Consider the following 15953-nt stretch of genomic DNA (forward strand, 5'->3'; position numbering starts at 1 on the left):
CACAGTTCAAATGCTCAAGTTTGGAACGATTCTCTTCCTCTTTCTACCTCTAATGCTTTTAATTTTGATAAATTAGGTCTTGGCTGTAGTAGAGGTTTTCTGTTGTAATTTCTTTGTTTACTAAACCCAAAAAAAAAAAAAAAAAAAGCTATGGAAATGTCCTTATTTTGATGGTAAAACACTCACGTTACACCTCAAGAATGAAGCAATAACATTTTATTGGTGACACATCTCACAATGCATTTGTTCATACATATCTGAATGGAGAGAAACACGCAGAGCTAAATTACGTTGCGACCGACTAGGATCGAACTGATGAGCAAACCAACCCAGCCCACGTAAGACTCGTAAAGATTTTCATAGAAATTGGATATAAAACACAGATGCAAACATAACCATAACAGAGGATTAAAATACTAAAAGCAAAGCTTGATCTTTATATTATTCTATTTTTGGTTACATGGATTGGAGAATTGAACTACCGATCTAGCCTAATCCTAACCGACTTGTTTTGCATCATAAAGAGAAAAACCCGCCAAAATAAAACTTGATCAGATCCACAATGACCGAGAGAACACAAAATTGAAACCAGTATTGATGGTACGTACAATGACAACCTTTACTTGCACAATACACTCAGAACGTCACCGTAGCACCAAAGTTGTCAAGTTGTCAACTCTTTTCTATTCTATTTTTACTCTCAATTAAACATACAACTGATAAGGAGCACGAAGACTTGCAAGAACACACTGAGAAATGATATTGGTATCTGTATAAACACCAAACATGCTGGGTAACACATCAGAGGTCTGTGATATTATGCGCCTCGATCCATTAGTGCATGATACTATAAAACAAGGCCAAAGGTATAAACAGGCGTTGATCTCCTGCAGTAAGAATTCCACATTATTCACAGAAAGTGAAGAAAGTAAAGGCCAAACTGGGGTTTGCATGTGAATTCTTTATGATGATTGTTCAATGATACTTAAGTAAAGTTGTTTTTTTTTTTTCCTGATATGAGTGCCAAATTAGTATGTAAGCGGTACTACTGATCTTAGTAATATGTTTTTTTATTTTTCAAGAAGAATCTTGCATAAGTTTCGGTAGTAATCAAGACACAGCAAGCAATCTTTCACACTAACTACTATAAATAGACATGAATTATGTTAAGCAGATTTTGTCTATGAAAAGATAAACAATTTGTGATTAGATAAAACTTCTATCATATCTTCAGTAAAGTAGCTTACTGGGCACGTCAAAAACCACACACAAAGCACAAAAATAAATGCAGAAGTACTCAGTTATGAACTTATGATTAATAAAGAAAAACAGAACATCCCAATGGGGTCACCAGGGCAAATCAATAAATTGATTGGCTTTAAACTTTTTTGTACAAGAAAGAATCAGCTCGGAGTAGAAAAGGACTTTTGCAAAGCATTTTGTGGACTGCAATATGTACTTTTTTTTTTAACTCCATTTTACATCAATGACAAAGGACCTTTCAGGTTTGTTTTAAGATTTGGATAGACACACCAATAGGAATGAACATATGCATGTCCTGATATTCTATTGTGACAATGTTACTATTGGTACTGTAAACAAAAAGCACAGAATATGTGACTCACCAGGCACCAGCGGTCAATGATTTTATGCTAGCATGACCCTCTTGTACCTCAGCTTTTGAACAACTGCACATACATTCTTTGGCTTTTCAGTATTGAACAACATTTTTTGACCGAGTATAAGCTGAGGATACTGTCATGCTTTCCTGCGGTAAAGAAGTGACAATTTCCACATCATTTATTTGATATAAGCTGTCCAAAATTTCAAAAACATAAGTTCCTCATATGATACACCAACAGAAAAAGGAAAACAGTAAAGAACCTGAACAACTGCACATACATCCTCCTGCTTTAACGCCTTTGAAGAGTTCCAGTGGGCCCGACAGCTCCAGCACGTGGTTTTCATATGCAACAGACCATCTTAAGAATATATAAGGAAGGAAAGGTTAGCTTGGAATTTGCATATGAAGTCGGTATAAGTTTGTATTGATGATAATGATGACTAAAAACAGTGCTAATACTTATACAGGCAGCTGTTGCCCAGAAATGTTTAAAACATCCTAAAACATTCAATTGGTTGAAAATAGACAGTGGATCCTGGGCACTAAACAAAAGGTGCACTATGCCTAAGATTGACAAAACCAGTTCATAAAGTCATAAGTTATAGTTCAATTATTTTCTTTTTAAGATGGTCAAGTTTATCTGATGATGACAAGACTATTAAATGGACTCACTTGAAGACCAAAAACTGCAGAAAGTAGAATGATTGATTGGCCTAGGGATTTTAGATCAAAGTGGAACATCTGTGTAATGAATGATTTAGACTGCATATCGGGATCTTTGAACTTCTGTCATTCCCTACTTCCTCCTTCCTTTTGTCGCTACATGTCACCAATTGGTTAATTCTCAATCGACTAAATGTCATCTAAGAATTTCTAAGGTTCTCTGACAACCTATTAATTAATCATACAAGAGAAAACGGAACACTCAGCAACATGTAATTACTTATATATGAATGATCGATCATCCCACATCATGTTCAACTGATTACAAATTATGAAAATTGATAGAAAAATTACCCAATGTGTTCAGCATAATCTGGAATGGGTTGTAATCTTTGAACATTATTTTATCTATATCCTTTAGCTCTGTATATACAAGGTTAGAAACAAGGTAAAAACAGGTAATACATTTGTAGTCAAAGTAAATAAAAATGGTTTGAATTGAAGTAAGTACCTTGAAGGGCCAGGGATGTTAGCTGTGAGTCTTCAGTGGGCTCAAATACTCATCTCCAATATGTATGCAAGGGATGTGAGCTATTTTGGACCAGTATGTTGTGTTGCAAGTATATCTATCTTTTAGCTTCGGACATGCATATATGTGAAGTTTTGCAAGTGAAAGAGGCAGATACTTCTCTGGAATGGATGCTAGCTTTTGACAATCAGCAATCTCAGGATATTCAAGAGAGGTGAGGGACTGAAGGGCCTTCCTGGATAGGCGCCTCAGACTTGGGAAGTTTGCAATGTCGAGTCTACTGACGGATTTAGGGAGCATCAACTCTATATCCTCTGGTGGAAAGGACACCATATATGGATCTACACCAGAGATCCACAACTCTTTTAGAGAGGTGAGTTTCTCCAACTGCAATCCCCACTCAGAGAGTGGCTTACAACTCTTGGGATCCACAATTTTAAGTACTGTTAGGTTTGAGGGAAAACCCTCTTCTAGAATGGACACCAAACCTTTACAGTAAGCGATTGTTAATCTCTGAAGAGAGCTGAGGTTGTGCTTGTTGCATCCTCAACATTAGTCACATTTTCCAATCTTTTGAGGCACAATGTCCAGCGAAGCGATAGAGGCCCTATCTCTCCTACCCTTGACACATTTCCTTTGCCCACCACAAAATTAGATAATGTTTGGTAATTAGTCAGTTGACTTAGCTGAGGAGGCATTCGTTCCAATGAAGGCACACATGAGTTGTTCAGATGACGTAATTTTGCCAAATTCTTCAGTTTTGCAGGTAGTGCCTTCAATTGAGAACAATTTTCTAATATCAACGTCTGCAAGTTGTAAAGGGTGGTTGTTGATTCAGGCAAACTCGTTATGAGTGTGTGAGATAGATCAAGGTACCGTAGATGCTTCAGATGACCAATTGATTCTGGCAACAGACTTATTTGATAGCCATTCAAAGAAAGTACTCGTAAACACTCTAACTTTGGCAACTTCTCAAAAGTAACCTTACAAGTTAGATAATTCTCATGACCATGTGAGATTGAAAGTGGTAGGAAAGTTCGTAGACTCTTTGCTTCAGAGAATGCCTTTTCAAATTTGGTGACCCCATCAAACTTACCGGAAATGTAAGAAGAATGACGAGTCTTTGGAGAGCATTTGCCATCCACCTTATCCTCCAATCTGAAATATGTATCACCAGAGGCCCACCGTGCCAAATCACCAACAAGGTCATGCATTACATAAAGTGAATTACTTTTGCTCAACTTTTGAAATAATGACCTAGATAACAGCTCCTCAAAATAGTTGCCACCAATATCTTCCATCTGGTTATTTCCTTCTGGCTGCTGAAGAATACCCTCTGCCATCCATAGAAGGATTAATTGCGTCTTCCCAAATTCATAGTTATTGGGAAATATTGAGCAATAGGCAAAGCACCTCTTTAAAGTTGAAGGAAGATAATGATAACTCAGCTTCAAAACTGGGAGTATGTTACTCTCGTTATTTGATATACTCCACAACTTGTCATCCAATACTTCATTCCATCTGTCAACTTCTTCACAACGTAAAATACCACCAAGAGTTTTTGCCGCCAATGGCAGTCCATTGCATTTTTCAACAATTTTCTTGGCAAATACTGCATCAAAATTTGGTGGTCTGTGATTGTTAATATGTTGCATAAATACATTCAGACACTCTTCACCTGATAGAACCTTCAAATTGTACACTTCAGTGGCTCCAATCAATTTTGCAACTTTTTCTTCACGTGTTGTGACGAGTATTTTACTTCCTGGTGCTCCAACACGGAAGTGGGACTGCATTGTTGTCCATGACTCGTAGTCACATGTGCTCCAGACATCATCTAAAACAATCAAAAATCTTTTACCTGCTATTGCCCTATTCAAATCATCTTGCACTTCACTGAAATCATTCTGATCACATGGCTGGGATGTGACTTTCCTACAAATAGCTCTCGTCACTCTTTCAAGATTGAAGTTATGAGACACAGATACCCACACCTTTGGGTAAAACTGTTCCATAGCATCAGCTATGAAGACATGTGCTGCAACTGTTGTCTTGCCGACTCCTGGCATACCAACAATGCCAACTGAATGAAAATTGGTGGTACGAGAAGACTCATAGTCTCTTGACAATGATCCAACAATCTTTCTTATTTCCCCATCTCTTCCAGCCACAGGTGTATTCAACACAATAGAACTCGGTGACCTTTGCAATGCTGGTAAGGAAGTAGTCTCAATGTTTGAGTTTACATTCTTCAATAGCTCCTTTTGTTTTGTGGATATATAATTTCCGTAATCGAGGAGTAATGCCCTCCATTTCGGAGTTATTAAAGTACAACTTAACTTTTTGAATGAAGCTTCGTACCTTACTTGAGCAAGCTCCAGTTTCATCCATTCCTGTCAGCATCTGAGTGGACAACTTGTCGAGTATGTCATCCACATCATAGGCCAAATGCGTGAGCTCAATCAACCACTGGTGCATTGCCTCATTGATCATCAGTTGATTCTCCTCTGCATCACTGACAAGCTGCTCAATTTCAGACACCGTCTCGCTCCATTTCTCAAGCTTTTTGGCAACTCCTTTCTGCTGTGCATAGTTGAGGAAGTCACGAGAGGTCAATCTCTCCAACAACACCTTAAGGAATGCTGCAAGAAAGATTTCTCCCATTGTCATAGTGATTCTTTCGTCGTGAGGAAGCAATCAAAGTGAAAACAGCCAAGATGATAGAGAACAAAATCAATGAAATATGACGAGATTCTAGGATGAGTTTTCTTTTGTTACATGGGGGTCAAAACAAAAAACCTACACCAGGACAGACCTGGACTGAGAAAAGCCTCCATGATCAAACTTATATATATATATATATATATATATATATATATATATATATAAACATGCAGTGTCATCCAAAGAATCAGTATTTAATATGCACAAAAGTCAAACAAACAGGTGCAGATGCTATGATCATTGCCAGTTGATTAGTATACCTTTCCATTGAACTCAAACTTAATTGTTTTTTTCCGGCCAGTTGTTAGTGGTGAGCTCACATTCATATAATAGTGTGAAAAAGTCACCGCCTGTCCTTGTGAGAGTTGAGACTTCTTCATCATCATCATCAACATCATCATATGTAGATAATAAATAAATGAATAAATCTGTCTTGAAGTGTGAAACTTATGCGGTTCTAATTATAGCCTCCAGTTTCGATTCCGATTCCAATTCCATACCCAAATAAAATTGTAAACTTTTTACCGGACCAAAAATTTACCTCAGAAGATTGAGGCTCCTCTGTACCTCTATTGTCTGCCACTTGCCTCCAAAGAATGAGGACCAGACTGGTCTGCCCTCACCATCTTGATCTCCAGTTGGTGTTGCGCGCTCTACTGTTGCAGTTTTGAATGAAAAAGATACTCGTCTCTAACACTGGTCTTGGACCCTAAGACCAATTGCAATAATGTACTAGGGTCAATTGCCAATATGTCACGTAAATTTGTAATTGTCAATTCACTATTCATCCAAAACTAGAATCTCGGTTTGTCACTGGACTCGCTGCAACAATCATAGATTGCGGTTTGTTTAGGATTTTATACTACTAGATTTGCAAGTGAATTAAAAGGTATGCCCTCCTCTGCCCATATTTGAGTAACTCAAGAGACATATATCTAAAAACATACATAATCCCTAATCCCACAATCCATCAAATGCAAAGCAATTAAAGATAAAACACAAACACGCCTACACAAGCTCAAATTGGAAAGGGAAAAATAAAATAGAAAAGTTGCATAAGAATATCACAATGACATCTCTTTTGTCCTCTTGTTCTTCAATAGAGAACACCAAGTACACAAAAAGTACACTTAATCTCAATCTCACTCTCACTCTGAAGCAAACGCAGATAATCTGACTTACTCGAGAGAAGAAATAACACAAGATTGATTCTACCAAAATGTTTGCTCTTAAGTTCAGAAGCCCTGTAAGAACATGCATGTGATGAATAATGATCACCAATTCACCATGTTCAATTGCGAGTTCCAGTATTTCACTTGCAAGAAAAAGTCACCGCGACAGGAGTAATATATAATTTAGTAATAATTTAACCTTAAGTCTGGAATCCCTCACCCAACAACATCCATTTTTTTGAAACCTGATTCTGTATCTAGTATGAACTTATCGAAAAGAAATTACCTTGTGAAACTCGACCTGAATGTGCCGATTGATTGTCTTTGCTGGCTTTTCGCTCAGAATACGAAGAGGCCCAATTTGAGCTGTCTGGTGGATCTCCCGCCCTCACTATCTGTCTCAAATTGGTGCTTCGCGCTTACTCGAACATTGATTTTACTGGTCTTGTTCCATTTTCACCGTGGTGGCTGTAAAACAATTTAATTAATTGAAATCTTTTGCGACCACCAGATATAACAATTTAATTGACTGAAGTTACTGGGTATTTTTGGCTAAGACCAACTTTTGCATGTGGAGAATTTTCATGCCCATTTAATGTGGGCAAGAAGAGATTAGGTGTTTGCAGCCCATTTAAAATTTTTAAATGCGGACAAAATGAGATTAGGTGCGTGTGGGAGCGTAAAATATTTCCTAATCAAGAAGTAGGTGATTGGAGGAAAAGCAACCCGATCTATTCTAGAAATTCCCTCAAGAACAAATCTATTCAGACTCAATCTGAGTAAGGAAGAATTGGTAAGCTCGAGGTGAAATCTTTTTTAGGCAGATTTGGGTAAGGCGAAATCGAGTTTTAGTCCATAAATGGGCAGAGAGAGAAGCGGCCCGATCTATTTGATAAATTGCTTGAGACGAAATCCTTTCAAGGTGAATCTAGATAACGTGGAATCAGTCAGCTCGATTGAACTCGTAGCAAGCGGGAAACCATCCCCAACATCATCTCAAGAATGGAGTCATGGACTCACTAACGCGTAGCTTGAGGAAGTTACACACCACTACGCACCCTAGCATACTATGATATCCGTTCAGGCTCATTTATATATACTTAGTAAGGTGAACAATCGAGGTAAGCAATAAATTACCTAGTTAGACACCCGAGCTACCTCGCCATAGTGGAGATAAGAGGGTATCTGATCGCAGGGAGACCACATTCCCATCCTCTCCAAAAGTCTTCAACACAAGCAATTCTACTCTACGTATCCCACATCGGAAACATGTAATGGAGAGGAGACTTCCCTTATCTATAAATGAGACTCTCTCCATCTCATCTAGGGAGCTTGATCCATGATCTCCCCACACTTGTAGCACTACAGTGGTCAATGGTTACTTATTATAGTGAAACATCCTAAGTGGACGTAACATCCCTTCAGGAGCGAGGTGAACCACTATACATTTTGTCTCTCTATCTCTCTCATGCATTTTACCGTGTCTCAGTGTTATGACAGCCGTATGTGGGACCCCATACATGAAGTCATGCATCTTGCTTGCCTAAGCTCTCTTCGTCACCTTAACGTGACACCATGGCACCTATGCATGATCTCAAGGCCTCCTTTGCGAGATCTCAGTGCCTACCATACAGGATTCAAGGCCTCTGTCTGATCTCAACCTCTCCTTCGCGAAATCTCAGTGCCTCTCGTACAGAATTCAAGTCTCCTATGCATGATCTCATGACCTCCTGTTCGAGATCTCATTGCTTCCCAGTAAAATTCATTGTTGATCTCCTGGGCGAGATTCATGGCCTCGTGGCCACACCTTTACATGATCTCATTGTCTTTTCGGTCGAGATTTCATAGCGTCTCGGTCAAGATTTAAGGCCTCCTTGACATGATCTCTGAGCTTCCTTGTCAAGATTAATGGTCATATGGTCACCCTTCGTAAAATCTCATTGCCTTATTGGCGAGATTGACCTCCCGGTCAAGATTCATGGCCTCATGGCCACCTTTACATGATCTCATGGTCTTCCGTGCAAGATTTATTGTCTCCTGCTTGAGATCCTCTTGGCGAGATTCATTGCATGATCTTATTGCCTTCCCAATGAGATTCATTGCCTCCTCGTCGAGATGCATGTAAGGCCTCTTTTGCATGATCTCATGACCTAGCTACTTGGCATGATCTCAAGGCCTCCCTGTCGAGATTCATGATCTCATGGCCACCTTTTGAAGACCTCATCTTCCCAGCTAGATTCATTGCCTCCCAGTCAAAAATCATGGCCTCATGGTGACTTTTGCATGATCTGATCAAGGCCTTCTGTGCAAGATTCATTCTCTCCGTTGATAGGTAGAACATTGGAGCAGCATCACCAACATAAGTGAGAAGTATGCTGGGATTGAATAACAACTATTTGTTTCAAATTAAGCAAGGTAATTACGTACGCTACCCCTGATTTTCTTACACCACCAAATAAAGCTTCTCAGGTTCCTAATATGGTAAAGGAATCGCATTTTCTAAGATATAGTAACCTAATTGAATAATTTTGCTTCAGAAATGCCAAATTTCATGCCTATATTAGCAAAATCAGAGCAAAGCAATAAATTGACAAAATATGAAAAGGAAAAAAAAAAAAAATAGAGAATACCTGAATATTATAGACCTTTCCAAGCAAGTCAGAGCCAGCAGCCATAAGCTGATTCCACGCCCAATTGTCCCACTCATCACATAAAGGCACTTCCAGTGGCAACGGACACCTTGGCAGCCCCTCCAAAGATCTAGGGTTTCAAAATTCCCAATTGAAAAAAAATTAGAGATTGAAAAAGAAAAAAGAAATATAATTTCATAGCACTCGGACTCGAAGGCAGCTACGGCAATGCAGAATACGACGACGCTTTGCTTTTCCTCCTCCTCGTCGTACAGCAATGCTTCAATTGAACTGTTCGGTCGATCTCCCGCCCTTACTATCTGTCTCTAGTTTGTGCTTTGCGCTTACTCCAACTTTGATTTTACTGGACTTGTTCCATTTTTACCATAAATTTGATTTAATTGAAATCTTCTGCGACCTCTAGGTACAATTTTTTTTTTTTCAAAGGTCTTGACGCAATGCACCAAAATGAGACAAGTGTGATACCTTAGCAACATATTTTTATTCTCACTTACCTAGTTTATAATAAAATGACAATTTTTCCCTTCGTATAATTAAGAAATTACATCCACGCCACTATTTCCTCTCTCTCCTCTCTCTCCACGCTGGTTTCTCTTTCTCTCTCTCACCGATCTCCACCTCCGACACGGCCCTAAGTCCGAACTCTAGCATCATAGATCCTTGCCGGACTGCTTCCCAGATCGTCCGGCATCACAGCTCCACCTCCACGCTGATGCTTGAGAACTCTGTATCTCCGGTGAGATTCGGCGCTCAACCTCCTGTGCTCGACCCAAGACCTCAGGCTCTCGACCTCCGGTGCTCGACCCGGCTCTCCAGCGCTCGACTCAAGCCGGTGGCAGAGCAGAATGATAAACCGGGTGCCCAGAGCTTTTCTCTGGGTGCCCAAACCAAATCAATTTCTTTCTTTCTTCCCCTTTTTTTTTTGGGCAGAATGCCCAGAATGAAAGAAAAATGAAAAAAAAGAAGAACTTATATTGGGGCAATAGAGGTTGTCTATTGCAAATTTTCAGCCAATTTGATGATCGTTAAGATATCGAATTTGATTAAATCAATGAATGAACCAAATCTGTCCAACCTGAACTGTTCGTGTTTATAATGGTAAATTGCAGTTTTGGATGCCTTAACGATCATCAATTTGACTGAAATTTTGCAGAAGTGATCTATACATTAGGACCTAAAAACTGAACGGTTAAGATGTGAATTTATGATCGAACAATGGTAAAAATATAGAAATCCATTCCTTAGCTATATATATATATATATATATATATATATATATATATTATACGCTACCACCAAATACCTTAATGCTTTGAACTTGCATTCCATAAAACCCACCACATATAGTAGTACAGGGCTCATCATTTTCTAAATTCTATCCATTAAGAAAAAACTCATCATTTGAAGCAACACAACCAAGATATATACCGGGTGTTTTTGTTTTGGAGTATTTGTTTCCACATTAAATATTTTTTCTCAATATTCTAGATGGTTTTCCCTCCAACAGACATTTCTTTATTTATTTATGGGATCTTGAGTCTTCCAAGTTTGTTCATTTTGGAATAATGTAGGAGATATATACCAGGTGTTTTTGTTTTGGAGTATTTGTTTCCACATTAAATATTTTTTCTCAATATTCTAGATGGTTTTCCCTCCAACAGACATTTCTTTATTTATTTATGGGATCTTGAGTCTTCCAAGTTTGTTTATTTTGGAATAATGTAGGTACCTGTTTGAACCCAAAATAACATTTTTTCCCGACATAGGGGACTCGAAGAAAACCGGGCCAGTATCCGTGGCCCAAGCTATATATTTTCGATAAGCTCGGAATATATTGTTTAGAGGCTAAATAAAGCCTAGTTGGAGGCCAAGCAATCTTGGAGCAAATCTGAATATTCTTTGATTTATTATTAATTATCAAGATATCTGATAATTAATGGTGATTTGTTTGCTTGATTGCCAAGTACTGTGCAAGCGAACAGATTGGGTTGATCAATTAAGGAAGGATACAATTGCCCTTCACTAGCCTTCACAAGCAATAATTATGGCTGCCCATGCAACTAATGGCATGCACGTACAGTATATACTTCCATGCAATCATGCTGGATGGTGGAACATATATGTATATATGATGTGGTGGCTCATGCATGATTTAATTAAGGAAGGGATATGGTGGACACGTGAAGCATGGCACAAGTAACAAGGGATATATATATATATATATATATATATATATATATATACACAATTGCACATGCGTGGCAGATGGGTCAATTAAGGAGTCCCCGCGACGGGTGCTCGCGACGATATATATATATAATTAATGCATATCCTACAGTTCGCATCCAAGAGGAGGATTATATCCAGGACTCCAAAAGGTAATTAATCTTTGCCTACATTCTGGCTATGACAGAGGATAATTATTAATTATCGCTTACGATAGTTATCAAAACTATTAAGAGTTTTGATTTGATTTAAGGCCAATAACTGTGGCCTAAAATATAGTATTCCTATTTGGAAGGAGAATCTACGAGTAGCCTATATATAGAGGCTAAAGACGATACAAAAAGACAGCTCTCTCTAATCAATCAATCCCAGCGATTACAAAGCCTCCCCGGAGCAAACCTTCAATCTCGTTAAAACCCGGTGACCGCCCGCCAGTCCTAGTCTCCTCGCGAGCCGACTGTCAGCATCACCAGGTCAACCCGGCGACCGTGCTTCCAGTCCTAGTCTCCTCGCGAGCCGACTGCCAGTACTACTGCCACTGATACACCCAGCGAAGCAAGGGTAACGCCCTCGCAACCCAGCGAAGCTAAAGATACGCTTTAGCAAACCCCGTGCTTTCTCAGAACTTCCCAGTGATTGCTCTGCTCAACCTACAACGTTTAGTATCGATTTTGGTGACCAAAGAGATCACAACCAAAGTCCTTACCCGTAAGGCAAAAGTCCTTTCCCAAAAGGCAAGAAAAGAACCCTGTGACGAGGTTGGTGCTCTCCTCGTCCACAGCGCTTGAAGAAGAAGTCAGGTCAAGGGACTCCCCCAACGACTGCACCCCGCGGTGCTGGCACGCCTGCGCAATCACACTCTCAAAAGAGACTGTTTGCACACCAGCTGGTTTTGGAGCCAAACAATACCCTTCCTAAACTTTAGAGCTGTCATTCTCTAAATTAGAGGGCTTCCACTAAGGGATACCTTTTTTTTGGTCTTTTATAGGGATAGGCATTAGACCAACTTTTAGATCATATTTTCACATCTGAACCGTTCAGTTTTTAGGTCCTAATGTATAGATCACTTCTGCAAATTTTCAGCCAAATTGGTGATCGTTAAGGCATCCAAAACTGCAATTTACACGAACGGACCGAATCTGTCGAACCCGAACCGTTCATGTTTATAATGGTAAATTGCAGTTTTGGATGCCTTAACGATCATCAAATTGGCTGAAAATTTGCAGAAGTGATCTATACATTAGGACCTAAAAACTGAACGGTTAAGATGTGAAAATATGATCTAAAAGTTGGTATAATGTCTATCCCTATAAAAGACCAAAAAAAGGGATCCCTCACTAGAAGGGCCCTGTTCTCTAAATTAAGTCTAAACACTAATGTGTATATCATGTTCTTCAAAGCTTCAGGCCATGCATCTTCCAAGCCTGCTAAACATAATTGAGCTCGGCCCTTATAACCGCATGTTAGCAGTTATATAGCAGTTATTTTGTCCACCATCAATAAGCGACTGTGTTTGCTTTAAGAAACTCACTCAATTAAATTTTGTAAAAACCTTATAACTATTTTGAAGATATCTGATTAACTGATTTGATTGTCTATAAAGACTACATATATCATAAATTACAATGCTCCATTCTATACCTTGCAGGGTGTTGTTGATCCTGGCTGCAAGCAAACAAGAACAACAATTATCAAAGTTGTTATCTTCATGAACATACTTTTGCTCACCAAAAACTCAATTAGGCCAGATGATGAAATGGAATATATGATGAAGAATCATATTTCATAGCTTACCACACATGCATGGACATCGTTACATCCACATATGAGTTCTCCATTGAGAGTGTCTGTAGCTTGAAATGATCCCCCTCCTCCACTCCTCTGCATCACAAAACCAACAGAAATGTAATTAATTCCAATTACATTGTCGATTTTCCGGTGGTTAATTACTAAACCAAAAGAAGAAGTATGTGCATTACCTTGTAAAAATCAACCGCAACAAAATTCGCCCATCGGTTTCCAGCAGCACCATAGCAAGTGTTAAGCATGCTAACCAAATCCTCAGAATTGAATTGACATGAGAGTTGCTTAATGGGAACTGACCCAAAATAGTTAACCAACACCAATGATTTAGTCTTGTCATTTAGAGGAGACGATTCAGCTCTGTTTGAACAGCTTCCCGCTTTCATTCCATCATTTCCATCTGCAAAATTGTGTGCTCTCCAATAATTAAGAGACAAAAATAACACAACATTTCTGAAACAACGAAAAAAAAATCCTATGTTGCTTAATTTAGTTGGTTCTTACACTGGTTTTCAACCATGTAGTTCCACTGGTATGCAATCCCTTCGGATTGTTCCTTCTCTTGTTTTGAAGTGAATACAAGTAGCCTTTGGTTCTTAGTGACCATATCGCTAACCAGCGGCCAATCCTGACCACTTTTGGGCATGTTTGATACCGGAAACCAGTATTTCATCAATCCGGCAGCTTTGAAAACATTTGTCAATCCGTTTGGAGCTTCAACATAGTCCTCTAATATCAATGTCACAATTTCTCCTGGGTTTGCTGATAAAAATGCTTGGATTTCATTCAATGTATCTATAGCTGGCTCCTGCAATTTTGAGGTAATAGGTAACACATTTTGGCAACATCTGTAATGAAAAGAAGTGAAATAGGGAAGTTGGTTTGCTTACAAATGCAGTGTAGTCATGGCATTTTCCTTTGAAGGAATGGCACAACCAGGCATCTCCTTTAAAATCATAGGTATCAAGCATTAGAGCTCTAACTCCATTGTTAAGTTGTTGAGTGACAGTATCTTCTTGATTCGTGAAGGTAATACGGGGGACTCCAGTATGAGATGGCTCTCCTTCGATAGCAAAAGCATTGTGGGTTGTCAAAAATGCATATTTGTTGAATGGTAGAGAATTATTCTGTAGAACCACAAATAAGCAAATCTTACTTAAATCACATTTGAGATTAGCAATGCTACTGGAAAAAAAAAAAGTACCAAGTTTGTGTTGGAAATGATGAGGTGACATTCCATGTCTTCATATCTCACAAATCAATTTCAACAACAAAGTTAGATTGTATACACTATCATATCATTTGGCAAACAAATTCTTATCTTTATTTGATAAATCATATAAAAGTACAAGTTCAACTCAAACGTCACCATGTAATGAAACAAAACAAGTGACTGCGAAATCCATAGTTTTTATAAACAAAAAAAAAAAAACACATGTATTAACATTTGAATGCATTGATGCAATGACACATCACCTTAACCCATATATATTGGCCGGAGCCAATGAATAATCTGTCCGAAGGTCTAACCTCACTGACCAGAAAGTCAGAAACTCTTCAATCAGGGTGCCTAAAAAAGATGTTCGTATGTGATTGTCAATTCTACCCATAGAGTGTTCACGATTTCAAAGGATGAGAGACTGAGAGAGTATCTTAGGTGTATGGCACGACAAACATGAGGTACTTTAATTGTTAAATTTTATACTTATAAAATCTAATTGGTAATTTTGACGTGTGAAAGAGTGAAATAGAGGCTCACCCAAGATTTTGAGTCCTACTGGATTTAACACAGATGACTACGAGTCAATTTCCATCAAGGCCTATATGACGAGAAGTCGTTATGAGTCATGACTTATGACTCTAAGCCCAATGACAGCAGTTAGCCCCTTTAAAATTACTGGTGGACACTTTCCCCGAAAAATTGCTGTTTCGTCATGGAGAGTTGGAAACTTCACATAGTAAAGTGTGTGTCTGTATCTGTGGAGAGAGAGAGAGAGAGAGAGAGAGAGAGAGGATAACGTACCAAAAGCTGGAATTGGTTAGTGGTGGTTGATCTCACACATCTGGAGCCAGAAAACTCCGAGGGGCAACCGAAACAGTAAAGCCCCGCCTCACAATCTCCGTCCGTCGAGCACTGATCTAAGAGCTACGTACACCACATTCAAACCAAGTTATATCCTTTGAAAAATTATCATTACATATAGATTGATACCAAGAAGAATAAGAAGATCGATTAGCTAGGGAGGCGCAAACCTTGCACTGTCCATCGGAGCAAGCTATGACGACACATGAAAACACAGCAAGAGCCATAACCAGAACTAGAACCAGAAGGAAGCTGTGCCGAGTCGTCTTCATGTTAGAAGGGAAATGATAGGGAGTGGCTTCTGGCCGGGTTTTGATTTTTGAAGCGGCCAATTAATTAACTTGGGTTTCTCAGTTTTTGATATATATGGCTGAGAAAACGAAGGAGCTAACTGTACTGGTCTGCAGATGTTTATTTGAAGTTGACAAATATTAAGTGCGAGCTAGCTAGAGAGAATCCATATAAAGTTTATGGATAG

At 38.9% G+C, this 15953-nt stretch overlaps 2 protein-coding genes and 1 long non-coding RNA gene across 4 annotated transcripts; all 3 read right to left on the reverse strand.

The window, feature by feature from the left end:
- Positions 1-473: 473 nt before the first annotated feature.
- On the reverse strand, positions 474-3497 carry LOC121050568. Its single transcript, XR_005803488.1, has 4 exons — positions 2799-3497; positions 1885-1982; positions 1626-1768; positions 474-887 (listed from the first exon to the last, which is right to left on the reverse strand). It is a non-coding gene; the product is annotated as an uncharacterized LOC121050568 (long non-coding RNA).
- Positions 3498-3788: 291 nt separating this feature from the next.
- On the reverse strand, positions 3789-5480 carry LOC112199766 (putative disease resistance RPP13-like protein 1). Its single transcript, XM_040518767.1, has 3 exons — positions 5183-5480; positions 3913-5028; positions 3789-3799 (listed from the first exon to the last, which is right to left on the reverse strand). Exons 1-3 carry the CDS (start codon positions 5478-5480, stop codon positions 3789-3791), a joined length of 1425 nt encoding a protein of 474 aa, XP_040374701.1.
- Positions 5481-9368: 3888 nt separating this feature from the next.
- Positions 9369-15899, reverse strand: LOC112190993 (PI-PLC X domain-containing protein At5g67130). 2 transcript variants are annotated; one of them, XM_024330518.2, is made up of 8 exons: positions 15646-15899; positions 15416-15538; positions 14283-14519; positions 13897-14200; positions 13569-13792; positions 13384-13470; positions 13231-13254; positions 9374-9472 (listed from the first exon to the last, which is right to left on the reverse strand). In XM_024330518.2, the coding sequence occupies exons 1-8, from the start codon at positions 15745-15747 to the stop codon at positions 9419-9421; spliced, it is 1155 nt and encodes a 384-aa protein (XP_024186286.1). In that variant the 5' UTR covers positions 15748-15899; the 3' UTR covers positions 9374-9418. The 2 variants fall into 2 exon arrangements, with proteins under 2 accessions (XP_040367045.1, XP_024186286.1); XM_040511111.1 differs by lacking the exons at positions 15416-15538; positions 15646-15899 and adding an exon at positions 14597-14637 and having other exon boundaries at positions 9369-9472.
- Positions 15900-15953: the final 54 nt, after the last annotated feature.

Source organism: Rosa chinensis, chromosome 1 (assembly GCF_002994745.2).
Source record: "Rosa chinensis cultivar Old Blush chromosome 1, RchiOBHm-V2, whole genome shotgun sequence".
Lineage (NCBI taxonomy): Eukaryota > Viridiplantae > Streptophyta > Magnoliopsida > Rosales > Rosaceae > Rosa > Rosa chinensis.